We start from the raw sequence: 16,430 nt of genomic DNA on the forward strand, positions 1-16,430 counted from the left end.
CTTGTATGGGCCTTTGCTTTGGAAAGAGACGACGCTTGGGTTAGAATGTCGTCTAGATAAGGTGCTATAGCAATGCCCCTCGGTCTTTATACCGCTAGAAGGGACCCTAGCACCTTTGTGAAAATTCTGGGAGCAGTGGCCTAAACCGAATGGAAGAGCCACGAACTGTCTTTCCCAGGAAGGCGAACCTCAGGAACTAATGGTGATTCTTTGTGGATAGGAATATGCAGGTACGCATCCTTTAAATCCACGGTAGTCATATATTGACCCTCCTGGATTGTTGGTAAATTCTTCCTTGTTTCGTTATTGGAACTGGGTGTATCACTCCCATCTTTACTATGTCTCCTACGCAGTGTAAGAATGCCTGTCTCTTTATCTGGTCTGAAGATAAGCGAGACATGTGGAACCTTCCCTTTGGAGGAAGTTCCTTGAATTCTAGAAGATATCCCTGAGAGACTATTCTAGTGTCCAGGGATCCGGAACATCTCTTGCCCAAGCCTGAGCAAAGAGAGAGAGTCTGCCCCCTACTAGATCCGGTCCCGGATTGGGGGCTACCCCTTCATGCTGTCTTGGTAGCAGCAGCAGGCTTTTTGGCCTGTTTACCCTTGTTCCAACCTTGCAATGGTTTCCATGCTGGTTTAGGTTGGGAAGTGTTGCCTTCTTGTCTGGAGGCCACAGAGTTAGGATTTGGTACGTTCCTGAAATTGCGAAAGGAATGAAAATTAGATTTGTTCTTAGCCTTAAAAGGCCTATCTTGTGGGAGGGCATGTCCCTTTCCACCAGTAATGTCTGAAATAATCTCTCAATTCCGGCCCGAATAGGGTCTTACCCTTGAAAGGAATATTAAGCAATTTATTCTTGGACGACACATCCGCCGACCAGGATTTTAGCCAAAGCGCTCTGCGCGCCACTATAACAAAACCTGAATTTTTTGCCGCTAACTTAGCAATTGAAAAGCGGCATCCAAAATAAATGAATTAGCCAACTTAAGTGCGTGAATTCTGTCCATGACTTCATCATATGGAGTCTCCCTTTGAAGCGAATTTTCCAGTTCCTCGAACCAAAATACGCTGTGGTAGTGACAGGAATAATGCACGAGATTGGTTGAAGAAGGAAACCCTGCTGAATAAATTCTTTTTTAACAGTCCTTCTAATTTTTTATCCATAGGATCTTTGAAAGCGCAACTGTCCTCAATAGGAATAGTTGTGCGCTTAGCTAACGTTGAAACCGCCCCCCTCAACCTTAGGAACCGTTTGCCATGTGTCCTTTCTGGGGTCGACAATGGGGAACATTTTCTTGAATATAGGAGGTGGAACAAAAGGTATACTTGGCTTTTCCCACTCCTTAGTCACTATGTCCTCCACCCGCTTGGGTATCGGAAAGGCATCAGCATGCACTGGAACCTCTAAGAATTTGTCCATCTTGCACAATTTCTCTGGAATTACCAGAGAATCACAATCATCTAGTAGTTAGGACCTCCTTAAGCAGGGCGCGGAGGTGTTCTAACTTAAATTTAAAAGTCACGATATCAGTGTCTGCCTGCTGAGAAACTTTTCCTGAATCAGAAACTTCCCCTTCAGACAGGCCCTCCCTCACTGCTATACTCAGATTGATGTGAGGGAACAACTGATAAATTGTCCTCAGCGCTAACCTGCTCATCTTCTGTATTTAAAAACTGAGCAATCACGCTTTCTAGAATAGGATGGCAGTTTGGATAATAGATTTGCTATAGAATTATCCATCACTGCAGTTAATTGCTGCATAGTAACCAGCATTGGCGCGCTAGATGTACTAGGTATCGCTTGCGCGGGCAAAACTGGTGTTGACACAGGAGAGGATGATGAACTATCCCCACTACCTTCACATGAAGAATCATCCTGGGCAATCTTATTAAATGTGACAGTACTGTCCTTACTTTGTTTGGCCGCTATATGACACAATTTGCACAAAACATTAATAGGGGGAACCACCTTGGCTTCCATACATACAGAACATAAGCTATCTGAAGGTACAGACATGTTAGACAGAATATGGCAGGCTAATAATGCAATAAAAACGTTTTTAAAGAAAGCGTTACTGTCTCTTTAAATAATAAACAAGCACCACTTTATTTCTGAAAGTTTGAAAAACTATGAAGGCAATGTCCGATTTTTACAAAATTTGCACCCCAGAGTCCTAATGCCTTGAAAGTATTGCACACCAAGTTTCAAGACATTAACCCTTAAAATGAGCAAAACGAAGCTATTTGTTCAATAAACAATTTTATCACACAACAATCACCGCCACAGCCCTTGCTGCGGCTTTTTACCTTCCCTTAGAGTGATTCAGCACTGAAATAAACCTTCCTGAGTCCGTTTTCTTTACCCACAGGACCCTCAAATGAAGCTGCATGCACTGCCAAGGAAATAAATGTGCAATTGAGGCGCGAAAACGGGGCCTCCTTCATCTGCCCCTCCTTCATCTGCATTACAGAGTGAAGGGGCCTTTTCTGACTGAAGTAGTAGTCTAACTAGATGCCAGGCGAAAAAAACGTTCCCAAAAGTGCTTTTATAACACAAAAATGTCCAATAAATCTGATATAAACCAATCGATTTAGCCCACAATAGTGTCAACCAGTATAGAGCCCATTTATAAGCCCTAATCTGTTATGAATCTAAGAAAATGGCTTACCGATCCCCTAAGGGAAAAAACTGACAGTCTTCTAGCATTAACATGTCTTGTTTAGAAATATGACTGATCGTACCTGAAGCAGATAAGTCTGCAAACTGTTCCCCCCAACTGAAGTTCTCTGGGCTCAACAGTCATGCGTGGGAACAGCAATTGATTTTAGTTACTGCTGCTAAAATCATACTCCTCTTTTAACAGAAATCTTCTTCATTTTCTGTTGTAGAGTAAATAGTACAAACCGGCACTATTTTAAAATAACAAACTCTTGATAGAAGAAATAAAAACTACAACTAACACCACAAACTCCTCACCATCCCCGTGGAGATGCTACTTGTACAGAGCGGGCAAGGAGAATGACTGGGGGGCGGAGCCAGAGGGGGGCTATATGGACAGCTCTTGCTGTGTGCTCTCCTTGCCATTTCCTGTAGGGGAAGAGAATATCCCACAAGTAAGGATGAAACCGTGGACCGGACACACCAATGTTGGAGAAATTATCTTTTTATTTCTCACAAAACGGCACCTTTATACTCCCAAGGGCACTCACCACCTCCCTAAACCCAGGCAAACAGAGAAAGAAACGTCTTCTCCCAACAGTTAGCTAGGTCAGGAAAGAGAAAACAAAAGTGTGACCACACCCAATAACGTAGTGCACAAGGCAGGACCGCCCCTCTGCTATGAGAAAAATCGCGCCAAGCTACAAGCTGCGCACCATTCAAAGTGAAAGTACAAACTTGTATGTTCCGTTAACCGCATAACAACAGTCTGTGAGCCCAATAAGTCTCAAACATAAAGCAGCATAAAATCAAAGTATCACATTCAATTAATCCCCACTGTTCAATACCTCCCTCAGGAGATATTAACCCAAGATTCTATTAAGATAAAAAGGAGCCACACTGTGACCCTGTCTTCAGCGTTTTCAACATACTGTAAAAATTGAAACGCTCTTACCTGAATCCATGCTGTGGAACAGAAACACAGGCCTCTCAAGTGTGACAGTCTTGTAGCATCGCTCCCTGACATGGATTTGAGTGAAGAAAAAGCAGGCAGTGAAACTTGTACAACACTGGTTGCTTAAGAAGCTGTTAGCAGGCAGTCTGGATGGGTTCGCAGAAAGACTCTCCCTGCATCTCCAGACTCTCACTTTTGTCAATGATCTCACTGACAGGCTGACAAGACTACTTAAAACTCAAGTCCCATATAGAGGGCATATACGCTTCATGAGGAACAACTCTGAAATCATCCGACACGTCTCTGAATTCCTCCTGTGACGAAAGGCAAAGAATGACTGGGGGATAGGGGAAGTGGGAAGAGGTATTTAAGCCTTTGACTGGGGTTGTCTTTGTCTCCTCATGGTGGCCAGGTTCAATATTTCCCAAAAGCAATGAATGAAGCCATAGACTCTCCTTATATTAAGAAGGAAATATGAGGAATTAATGATTAAAAAGGGATCTGGGAGGGGGGGAGGCAGCCTACACTACAGAAAAAGTGGGCTTTATTTTTATTTTTTTTTAAAAGACCCACATTTGATTGCAAAGTGGGTACTGGTAGACAGCTGCCAGTACCCAAAATGGGGGCAAATAGTTAGTGGGGGGAGGGTTAGATAGCTCTTTTGGGGCATCAGGGAGGTTGGGGGCTAAGAGGGGATCCTACACAGCAGAATATATTAAAAAACAAACAAAAATAACCCCCAACTTATTTTAGTACTGGCAGACTTTCTGTCAGTACTTAAGATGTTGGGGACAATTGTGGGGTGGGGGAGGGAAGAGAGTTGTTTGGGAGCGATCAGGGGGTGGGATGTGTCAGGTGGGAGGCTGATCTCTACACTAAAGCTAAAATTAACCCTTCAATCTCCCTAGAAGCTACCTAATTAACGCCATCACTGCTGGGCATAATAATAAAAGTGTGGTGTGCAGCAGGCATTTAACGGCCCTTCTAATTACCAATAAGCAATGCCAAAGCCATATATGTCTGCTATTTCTGAACAAAGGGGATCCCAGAGAATCATTTACAACCATTTGTGCCATAATTGCAAAAGCTGTTTGTAAATAATTTCAGTGAGAAACCCAAAGTTAGTGAAAAAGTTAACGATTTTTTTATTTTGATCGAATTTGGCGGTAAAATGGTGGCATGAAATATATCAAAATGAGCCTAGATCAATACTTTGGGTAGTCTACTACACTAAAGCTAAAATTAACCCCTACAAGCTCCCTAATGAACCCCTTCACTGCTGGGCATACTACATGTGTGGGTGCGCAGCAGCGTTTAGCGGTCTTCTAATTACCAAAAAGTAATGCCAAAGCCATCAATATCTGCTAATTCTGAACAAAGGGTATCCCAGAGAAGCATTTACACCCATTTTGTGCCATAATTGCACAAGCTGTTTTTAATAATTTCAGTGAGAAACCTAAAGTTTGTGAAAAAAGTGAACAATTTTTTTATTTGATCACATTTGGCGGTGAAAAGGTGGCATTAAAATATAACAAAATGGGCCTAGATCAATACTTTGGGTTGTCTACTAAAAAAAATATATATACATGTCAAGGGATATTCAGGGATTCCTGACAGATACCAGTGTTACAATGTAACTATCGCTAATTTTGCAAAAAAAAACAAAATTTATGCTTACCTGATAAATTTATTTCTCTTGTGGTGTATCCAGTCCACGGGTTCATCCATTACTTGTGGGATATTCTCCTTCCCAACAGGAAGTTGCAAGAGGACACCCACAGCAGAGCTGTCTATATAGTTCCTCCCCTAACTGCCACCCGCAGTCATTCGACCGAAGACAAGCAAGAAAAAAGGACAAACTATAGGGTGCAGTGGTGACTGTAGTTTAAAAAATAAAAAACACCTGCCTTAAAATGACAGGGTGGGCCGTGGACTGGATACACCACAAGAGAAATAAATTTATCAGGTAAGCATAAATTTTGTTTTCTCTTGTAAAGGAGTATCCAGTCCATGGGTTCATCCATTACTTGTGGGATACCAATACCAAAAGCTTTAGGACACGGATGAAGGTAGGGACACGGCAGGAACTTAAACGGAAGGCACCACTGCCTGTAAGACCCTTTCTCCCAAAAATAGCCTCAGAAGAAGCAAAAGTATTGAATTTGTAGAATTTAGAAAAAGTGTGAAGCGAGACCAAGTCGCCGCCTTACAAATCTGTTCAACAGAGGCCTCATTTTTAAAAGCCCATGTGGAAGCCACCGCTCTAGTGGAATGAGCTGTAATTCTTTCAGGAGGCTGCTGGCCAGCAGTCTCATAAGCTAAGCGGATTATGCTTCTCAGCCAAAAAGAAAGAGAAGTTGCTGAAGCCTTTTGGCCTCTCCTCTGTCCAGAGTAGACAACAAACAAAGCAGATGTTTGACGAAAATCCTTCGTAGCTTGTAAATAAAACTTTAAAGAACGAACCACATCAAGATTGTGTAAAAGACGTTCCTTCTTTGAGGAAGGATTAGGACATAATGAAGGAACAACAATCTCCTGATTGATGTTCTTATTAGATACTACCTTAGGAAGAAACCAAGGTTTGGTACGCAAAACTACCTTATCTGCATGGAAAATCAGATAAGGGGAATCACACTGTAAAGCAGATAACTCCGAAACTCTTCGAGCGAGGACATAGCTACTAGGAAACAGAACTTTCCAAGATAAAAGTTTAATATCTATGGAATGCAAAGGTTCAAACGGAACCCCTTGAAGAACTTTAAGAACTAAATTTAAACTCCATGGCGGAGTAACAGGTTTAAACACAGGCTTAATTCTAACTAAAGCCTGACAAAACGCCTCTGAACGTCTGGAACCTCAGCCAGACGTTTGTGCAAAAGAATAGACAGAGCAGAAATCCTGTCCCTTTAAGGAACTAGCAGACAATCCTTTCTCCAATCCCCCCTTGGAGAAAGGATAAGATTCTAGGAATCCTGACTTTACTCCATGAGTAACCCTTGGATTCACACCCAATGAAGATATCTGCACCATATCGTAAGATAGATTTTCCTGGTGACAGGCTTTCGACCCTGAATTAAGGTATCAATGACCGACTCGGAAAAACCACGCTTTGATAGAATCAAGTGTTCAATCTCCAAGCAGTCAGACGCAGAGAAATTAGATTTGGATGTTTGAAAGTACCTTGAAGTAGAAGGTCCTGCCTCAGCGGCAGAGTCCATGGTGGAAAAGGATGGACATATCACCAGATCTGCATACCAAGTCCTGCGTTGCCACGCAGGAGCTATCAAAATCACAGAAAGCTCTCTCCTGCTTGATCTTGGCAATCAGACGAGGGAGCAGAGGAAACGGTGGAAACACATAAGCCAGGCTGACGGACCAGGGCGCTGCTTAGAGCATCTATCAGCACTGCCTTGGGATCCCTGGACCTGGACCCGTAACGAGGAAGCTTGGCGTTCCGACGAGACGCCATGAGATCCAGTTCTGGTTGTGCCCCATAGTTGAATTCAAACTGGGCAAATTACCTCCCGGATGGAGCTCCACTCCCCCGGATGAAAAGTCTGCCGACTTAGGACATCCACCTCCCAGGTTCTCTACTCCTGGGATATGGATAGCTGAGAGATGGCAAGAGTGAGCCTCTGCCCATAGAATTATCTTGGAAACCTCCAACATCGCCAGGGGGCCTCCTTGTACCCCCCCCTGATGGTTGATATAGGCTACAGTCGTGATGTTGTCCCTACTGAAATCTGATGAACCTGACGCAGCTAGCTGAGGCCATAGCGCTGAAGAGCATTGAATATCGCTCTTTGTTCCAGAATGTTTATCGGAAGGAGGGCTTCCTCCTGAGTCCACGAACCCTGAGCCTTCAGGGAGTTCCAGACTGCGCCTCAGCCCAGAAGGCTGGCATCTGCCATCACTATAGTCCATTCTGGCCTGCGGAAGCCTCATTCCCCTGGACAGATGGACCCCGAAGATAGCCACCAGAGAAGAGAATCCCTGGTCTCTTGATCCAGATTTAGCAGAGGGGGACAAATCTGTGTAATCTCCATTCCACTGATTGAGCATGCAAAGTTTGCAGTGGTTCTGAGATGTAGGCGGGCAAACGGAACTATGTCCATTGCCGCTACCATTAAGCCGATTACTTCCATACACTGAGCCACTGACGGCTGAGAAGTGGAATAAAGAGCACGGCAGGAAGTTAGATGCTTTGACAACCTGACCTCTGTCTGATAAGATTCAGTAGAAATTAAGATTTTTTCTAAGTTCCTAGGAAGGAAACTGTGAGAGGGGAGAGAGAACTCTTTTCTTCGTTCACCTTCCACCCATGAGACCTCAGGAATGCCAGAACAATGTCCGTATGGGACTTGGTGATTTGATACGCCTGTATCAGAATGTCGTCTAGGTAAGGAGCCACCGCTATGCCTACGTGGCCTTTGAACCGCCAGTAGGGACCCTAGAACCTTCATAAAGATTCTTGGTGCCGTGGGCTAACCCGAAAGGGAAGAGCCCACAAACTGGTATGCCTGTCTAGGGAAGGCAAACCTGAGAAACCGATGATGATCTATGTGTATCGGAGATAAGCATCCTTTAAATCCACGGTAGTCATATATTGACCTCCTGGGTCATAGGTAGGATGGTTCGAATAGTCTCCATCTTGAAGGATGGGACCCTGAGAAATTTATTTAGGATCTTGAGATCCAAGATTGGTCTGAAAGTTCCCTCTTTTTTGGGAACTATAAACAGATTTGAATAGGAATCCTTGGCCCTTTTCCTCCCTTGGAACTGGGTGGATCACTCCCATAACCAGAACAGAAGATATCCCTGGGAAACAATCTCCAGAGCCCAGGATCCTGGACGTCTCTTGACCAAGCCTGGGCGAAGAGAGAAAAGTCTGCCCCCAACTAGATCCCGGTTCCGGATTGGGGGCTACTCCTTCATGCTGTCTTAGAGGCAAAAAGCAGGTTTTTTGGCCTGTTTCTTTCCCTTGTTCCAGGCCTGGTTAGGTCTCCAGACTGGCTTGGACTGGGCAAAATTTCCTTCTTGTTTTGCAGTAGACGGAAGTTTGAAGCTGCACCACTCTTGAAGATTCGAAAGGAACGAAAATTAGTCCGTTTGGTCCCTTTATTTTGTTGGACCTATCACTGGGGGAAGGGTGTGCCTTTTCCTCCAGTAATATCAGAATGATCTCCTTCAGTCCAGGCCCGAATAGGGTCTGCCCTTTGAAGGGATGTTGAGAAGTTTAGACTTTGAAGTAATGTCAGCTGACCATGGATTTAAGCCATAGCCACCCTACGCACCTGAATGGCAAAACCCTGAATTCTTAGCCGTTAGCTTTGTTAAATGAAAAACGGCGTCAGAAATAAATGAATTTGGCTAACTTAAAGGACAGTCTAGGCCAAAATAAACTCTCATGATTTCAGATAGAGCATGTAATTTTAAACAATTTTCCAATTTACTTTTATCACCAATTTTGCTTTGTTCTCGTGGAATTCTTAGTTGAAAGCTTAACCTAGGAGTTCATATGCTAATTTTTAGACCTTGAAGGCCACCTCTTTTCAGAATGCATTTTAACAGTTTTTACCCACTAGAGGGGTGTTAGTTCACGTATTTCATATAGATAACAATATGCCTCGTGCACGTGAAGTTATCTGGGAGCAGGCACTGATTGGCTAAACTGCAAGTCTGTCAAAAGAACTGAAAAAAAGGGGCACTTTGCAGAGGCTTAGATACAAGATAATCACAGAGGTTTAAAAGTATATTATAACTGTGTTGGTTATGCAAAACTGGGGAATGGGTAATAAAGGGAATTATCTATCTTTAAAACAATAACAAATTCTGGTGTAGACTGTCCCTTTAAGAGCTTTAAGCCTGTCTAGGATATCATCCAACGGGGTGTCTCCACCTGTAGAGCCTCTTCAAGAGACTTGAACCAGAAAGCCGCTGCAGCAGTGACTGGGGCAATGCATGCAAGAGGCTGGAGAATAAAACCTTGTTGTATAAAGATTTTCTTAAGTAAACCTCTAATTTTTTATCCATTGATCTAGGAAGCACAACTTGTCCTTGAAGGGGATAGTTGTATGCTTAGCTAGGGTAGAGACTGCCTCCCTCCAACCTTAGGCGACCGTCTGCCACGAGTCCCGTGTATGCGGCATCTATGGGAAACATCTTTTTAAAAGGCAGGAGGGGGAGAGAACGGTAAACCTGGTCTATCCCAATCCTTCGTAATAATTTCTGAAAACCTCTTAGGGATTGGAAAAACATCAGTGTAACAGGCACTGCAAAAGTATTTGTCCATTTTTACACCTTTACCACCATTTTACAATTTCTCTGGGACTAAAATGGTGTCACAGTCATCCAGAGTTGACTAAAACCTCCCTGAGCAACTAGCGGAGGTGTTCAAGCTTAAATTTAAATGCTGTCATTTCAGAGTCAGACTGAAGTAACGCCTTCCCTGAATCAGAAATGTCACTCACAGATAGAAGCTCTCCTGCTTCGGCTTCTGTACATTGTGAGGGTATATCAGACATAGCTACTAAAGCGTCAGAAAGCTCTGTATTTGTCTAGCCCCAGAGCTGTCTCGCTTTCCTTGTAAACCCTGGCAGTTTGGACAATACCTCTGTGAGAGTATGATTCATAACTGCCCGCCATGTCTTGTAAGGTTAAACGCATTGGACGCCCCATGATGTACTTGGCGTCACTTGCGCGGGAGATATAGGTTCTGACACATTGGGAGAGCTAGGTGGGTTTAACCTCCCTTTTGTCAGTCTGAGAAACCTCTGGTGATAAATCTTTAAAAACCATAATATGGTCTTTATAACTTAATAGAAAGGTCAGTGCATTTGGTACACATTCTAAGAGGAGGTTCCACAATGGCTTCTAAAACATAATGAACAAGGAGTTTCCTCTATGTCAGACATGTTTAAACAGACTAGTAATGAGACCAGCAAGCTTGGAAAACACTTTATTAATTGTGAAAAAAGCAATTAAACAAAAACGGTACTGTGCCTTTTAAGAGAAAAAAACTACCACATAAACTGCAAAACAGTGTTAAAAAGTAGTAAACTCTACGACATTTTTTACAGTGTGTATAAGAGACTAAAGCAGCATTGCACCCCACTTGCAATGGATGATTAACCCCTAGGCCCCAAAACCGGATTAGAAAAACGATTTTTTTAAAAACCGTTAAAAAACAGTCAAACACACTGCCACAGCTCTGCTGTGGCTCCTACCTGCACTTAAACACGACTTTTTTGCAGGAAAAAACCCTTCTATAGTGGGTCCTAGATGCCAGAGAGGACTCCTTTAGGGAAGCTGGATGTCTCTGTCTGAGATATCTCCACTGCGCATACAGTGCGCGGAAATAGGCCCCCTCCCCACCATGCCCTCCATGTCAGAGGGCCTTAAAAAAGTACTCCTAGGAGTAATCTAACAAGCCATGTGGAAAACTAGGCCCCAAATAAAGATTTATCACCCTCAGAGAAAAAACGTTTTTTCTGTAAGTTATGCAAACGTTTTTACACTAATTAATATGAGAGTTAACATGAATATTACCCTTATCTTGTAAGCATGATCCCAGTCGTTGTTAAATCACTGTATCAGGCTTACCTCAAATATACCAGGCACTGTCAGCATTTTCTAGACCTTATCATCTCTCTAGAAAAAAATATACTGAACATACCTCAAAGCATATGATCTGCAAACCGTCCCCCCAAGTGAAGTTTTCTTTCCATACTCTTCAGTTATGTGTGAGAACAGCAATGGACCTTAGTTACAAACCGCTAAGATCATCAACCTCCAGGCAGATTCTTCTTCCAATTTCTGCCTGAGAGTAAAACAGTACAACACCGGTACCGTTTAAAAATAAACTCTACACTAAGTCACCACATATCTCTTGATACTTCCTTTCTTGTCGAGAGTTGCAAGAGAATAACTGGGGATGGCAGTTAGGGGAGGAACTATATAGACAGCTCTGCTGTGGGTGTCCTCTTGCAACTTCCTGTTGGGAAGGAGAATATCCCACAAGTAATGGATGAACCCGTGGACTGGATACACCTTTACAAGAGAAAATGGTTTGGAAATAGCAAAGTGCTACTTTTATTTATTGCCTTATAACTTGCAAAGTTATGCAAAGAACATGTAAACATTGTATATTTCTAAACTTAGGACAAAATTTAGAAACTATTTAGCATGGGTGTTTTTGGTGGTTGTAGATGTGTAACAGATTTTGGGGGTCAAAGTTAGAAAAAAGTGTGTTTTTTTCCATTCTTTCCATTATATTTTATATTTTTTTTTATAGTAAATTATAAGATATGATGAGAATAATGATATATTTAGAAAGTCCATGTAATGGCGAAAAAAACGGTATATAATATGTGTGGGTACAGTAAATGAGTAAGAGGAAAATTACAGCTAAACACAAACACCGCAGAAATGTAAAAATAGCCTTGGTCCCAAACAGTCAAAAAATGCAAAAGTGCTCTGGTCACTAAGGGGTTAAGGGAGAAGACGAATGGGGCTACACTGTTCCTTTGGTGAGGCTGCTGGACAATGGGAAACTAATGCACAGAGACAAACTTAAAGATACCCCTAGCCATCCCTATGCTTCCAGACTAAAATATTCCAAACACTTTCTTTCAACATCACTATACATGGACGATTTGTTAAGACCACCAACTCTATTTAAAACCATGTGAAAAGAAGAACCAGGCGCAGCCCGACTCAAGAGTAGATCATTTTGTTGCATGAACTCACCTTGTAATAAATAAATACTCACTAGCGTTTTATAATAAAAACAATCCCTCCGGTGTGGTCCGTGTTTGCTTTCCCTAGCAATTCTACCACTTCGGTCGATAAGAACCAAGTCTGGATAATGACTGGATTTCTAACTCTTGAAAACGTCTGAGCATTCTCAGACGAAATGTACGTAGAGACATTCACTTTAACCTTACCGGCAACGTTCTAGCAAACCCTGGCATCATTATCCAGACTTGGTTCTTATCGACTGAGGTGGTAGAATTGCTAGGGAAAGCAAACACGGACCACACAGGAGGGATTGTTTTATCATACATGCTGATGTTAATTTTAAAACGCTAGTGAGTATTCATTTAGCTGCATGAGCTCACCTTGTAATAAATAATCTACTCTTGAGTCGTGCTGCGCCTGTTTCTTCTTTCACAGTCTTTCCTCCTATTGGGTGTTACCTGGAAGTACACCCCCCCTCCATTACAGGCAGCAGACGACTCTGATGACATCACAGGTGATCAGGAGGAGCTTCCTGGATTGATTTGTGGGACGCTCCGTGTTTCTGTCTCACCTACCTAACAGGGACAACTGGCTTCTCCAGATTCTGGACTGTACCTATCCCAACTACTCCAGCGCCGATACCGGTATTGTGTATTGTTTCCATTTAAAACCATATGTTTAGAGGAAAGCCCATTCAGGGACCCCTATCCCAAGATCCTTAAAGGGAATTCCCATATTGACCTCCTCTCCTATACACAAAAATGGCACACAAATCTAAAATATGCAACTAACAGACTTGGAATGGAAACATATTTTTGGAGCAATCAAACAATCCTCCATTTCCCCACAGATTCTGTAAATGAACAACAAACTCTTACTTAGATGGTATCTGACTTCAGCAAGATTAGCTAGAATCTATAAAAAGAGGCCTCTGGGAATGGTGGGTTATCCACCCTTTGTGGCAAGCAGTTGAATCACATTTACAATTAATATTTAATGGCCCATTTATATTAACACCTAGGACAGCTCTATTAACGAAAACATTATGCAAAATGAGAACACACCTTTTATAGATTAGATTAAATGGGGCTAAATACTTAATAGCCAGACACTCGAAAACATTCATCTCCCCTTCCAAACAGACGTGGATTGACAGAACAGTCAAATTGTTGTATCTGGGGAGTATGGCATCTTGAAGAATAACAAAAAAAAATTTATTTTTTTTTTTTTAGACGTGAAATTTTATTGGAAAACATCCCAACCCAAAATTACAGGACCTGTTGGTAACTCTCCTTTCATGAATTGAAAGCTGTTGGATCTGGCTACCGCTATCCCCTCCCCCACCCCTCTTTCCCTACTTTCTCCTCCCCATGTTGGCTCCTTTGGAATTAATTAGTAAGGGATGATCTGAAAGTTATTTGAGAATGGACGTCAATGGACTGCAACACATTCTCAAGTGCTATTCCCTTGCTCACAACTCAGTGTTGTAAATTTAGATATTTTGGCAGACAGTTTAAATCAAAGCCTATGGAGAACTGTGACCATTTATATTGCAAAGTTATTTGACTCTATGACTTCCTATTGTACAATGACATTTTCTTAAAATGTTATTATACAATTAAGAAAAATGTGCAAAGATGGAAAAATACAGCACGTGTCATACTTTGGTGTTTTGGGGTGTTGAACTGATGCTAAATATGGGACTCAAATAGGTGTGTTTAAAATATTTAGGAAATAACTCCTGTGCTGACCATGTATGCCAAAGAAAATTATATTTTTGTTGTTGTTGGTTGGTGTGTGAAATGTCTAACCATCTAGGTCATTTACAATGCAGTGTTTAATTGCTGAAATATACTATCCATAGATTAAAAACAAAACGTTTTAGGTCCTTTTAAGTAAAAAAAACAAACAAAAAAAAAAACTTACTTGCATTCCGAGACTGAAGGTAAAGAATTTTTAAAAGAAGATGAAAGCAATGAAGCAGAACAGGCTCCATTAAGTAAAAGCATCTTTGGATTGTGGACGTTATCTGAAACTATGAGAAGATCCATATTAGGCACAAGCAAAATATTTTGATGAACTATGGTATGACATGATGAAAATAAATCAAACATGAAAATATGAAACTTCAAATGGGACATTTAGGCACAATCCCTGATCTTAAAAGTTAAAGGGACATTAAACACTTTGAGATGGTAATATAAAATGATAAAGTGTTTATATAAAAAAGGTTTGCAATATACTTTCATTATTTCATTTCTCCCCCTTTTCCTGTAATTCCATTCTGAAATTGTGAGACTATTTCAGTTCACTGTTAGAAATGGAAGTGCAGAACACCGTTATATTCCACACACAGCCATTGGCTGTACACTCTAGTGACCCTATTTATAACTGTCTCTAATTGGCCACAGCAGAGAAGGTAACCTAAGTTACAACATGGCAGCTCCATTGTTTTGTAAACACTAATACTTTAAAAATTGACCAAATAAGTGTAAACTACTAATGAAAATGCCTCTCGCTTCATTTGCCAAGGCACACTGGTGCGCATAAAAAAGGGCTAAATCTGCTAGTTTTAGTCAGATTTCCTAGCATTAATGTCCAGTTACCCAAATTTATAATTTATCCTCTTCTGAATGAGGATCTGATTCAGAAGATCCTTTCCTCAGATATCGACACTGACAAATCTACCTATTTATTTAAAATGGAGTATATTCGTTCATTGTTGAAAGAGGTGTTGATTACATTGGATAATTGAGGAAACTAGTCCCTCTTGATATTAAAACTAGTAAACGTTTAAATTCTGTTTATAAACCTTCTGTGGTTACTCCAGAGGTTTTTCCAGTTACTGAAACTATTTCTGATACGATTTCTAAGGAATAGAATAGGCCTGGTACTTCTTTTATTCCTTCTTCAAGGTTTAAAAAATCGTATCCTGCCAGCAGTTAGATTGGAATTTTGGGAAAAGATCCCCAAAGTTGATGGGGCTATTTCTACTCTTGCTAAACGTGCTACTATTCCTATGGAAGATAGCACTTATTTTAAGGATCCTTTAGATAGGAAACTTGAATCTTATCTAAGGAAAGCTTATTTATATTCTGGCCATCTTCTCAGGCCTGTCATTTCTATGGCTGATGTAGCAGCTGCATCAACTTTTTGGTTGGAAAGTTTAGAGCAACAGGAAATGGATCCTGATTTGTCTAGCATTGTTCGTTTGCTTTAACATGCTAATCATTTTTTATGTGATGCCATTTTTATATCATCACAATTGATGTTAAATCTATGTCTGTAGCTATTTTAGCTAGAAGAGCTTTGTGGCTCAAATATTGGAATATTGACATGGTATCTAAGTCTAGATTACTATCTCTTTCTTTCCAAGGTAATAAGTTATTTGGTTCTCAGTTGGATTCGATTATTTCAACTGTCACTGGAGGGAAGGGAGTCTTTTTGCCTCAGGATAAAAGACCTAAGGGTAAATCTAAAGCTTCTAATCGTTTTCGCTCCTTTCGACAAAATAAGGAACAGAAATCCTAATCCTTCCCCCAAAGATTCTGGTTCCAATTGGAAACCGCCTTCAAGTTGGAGTAAATCCAAACGGTTTAAAAAACCAAAGCCAGCCCCCAAGTCCGCATGAAGGTGCGGCCCTCATTCCGGCTCAGCTGGTAGGGGGCAGGTTAAGATTCTTCCAAGACATTTGGGCAGATTGTGTCCAAAATCAATGGATTCAGAGTATTGTCTCTCAAGGGTACAGAATAAGATTCAGAGTAAGACCTCCTGTGAGAAGATTTTTTTCTCTCACACATCCAAGCAAATCCAGTAAAGGCTCAGGCCTTTCTGAAGTGTGTTTCAGACCTGGAGCTTTCAGGGGTAATCATACCAGTTCTGTTTCAGGAACAGGGTCTGGGGTTTTATTCAAATCTATTCATTGTATTCATTCCCAAAGAAAGAAAAATCATTCAGGCCAGTTCTGGATCTGAACATTTTGAATCGTTATGTAAGAGTGCCAGCTTTCAACATGGTAACTATAAGGACTATTCTGCCTTTTGTTCAGCAAGGGCATTATATGTCCAAAATAGAC

At 41.5% G+C, this 16,430-nt stretch overlaps 1 protein-coding gene across 6 annotated transcripts in view; it reads right to left on the bottom strand.

Annotated features, from left to right (window-relative positions):
• The window catches only part of USP30 (ubiquitin specific peptidase 30), a 168,493-nt gene that overhangs the window by 35,561 nt on the left and 116,502 nt on the right, over positions 1-16,430 (bottom strand). For all 6 annotated transcript variants that reach the window (XM_053702130.1, XM_053702132.1, XM_053702134.1 and 3 more), the window contains one exon: positions 14,282-14,390. In XM_053702130.1, the coding sequence (XP_053558105.1) occupies positions 14,282-14,390 (109 nt within the window). The remainder of the gene's footprint in view (positions 1-14,281; positions 14,391-16,430) is intronic.

Source organism: Bombina bombina, chromosome 2 (assembly GCF_027579735.1).
Source record: "Bombina bombina isolate aBomBom1 chromosome 2, aBomBom1.pri, whole genome shotgun sequence".
Classification (NCBI taxonomy): Eukaryota; Metazoa; Chordata; class Amphibia; order Anura; family Bombinatoridae; genus Bombina; species Bombina bombina.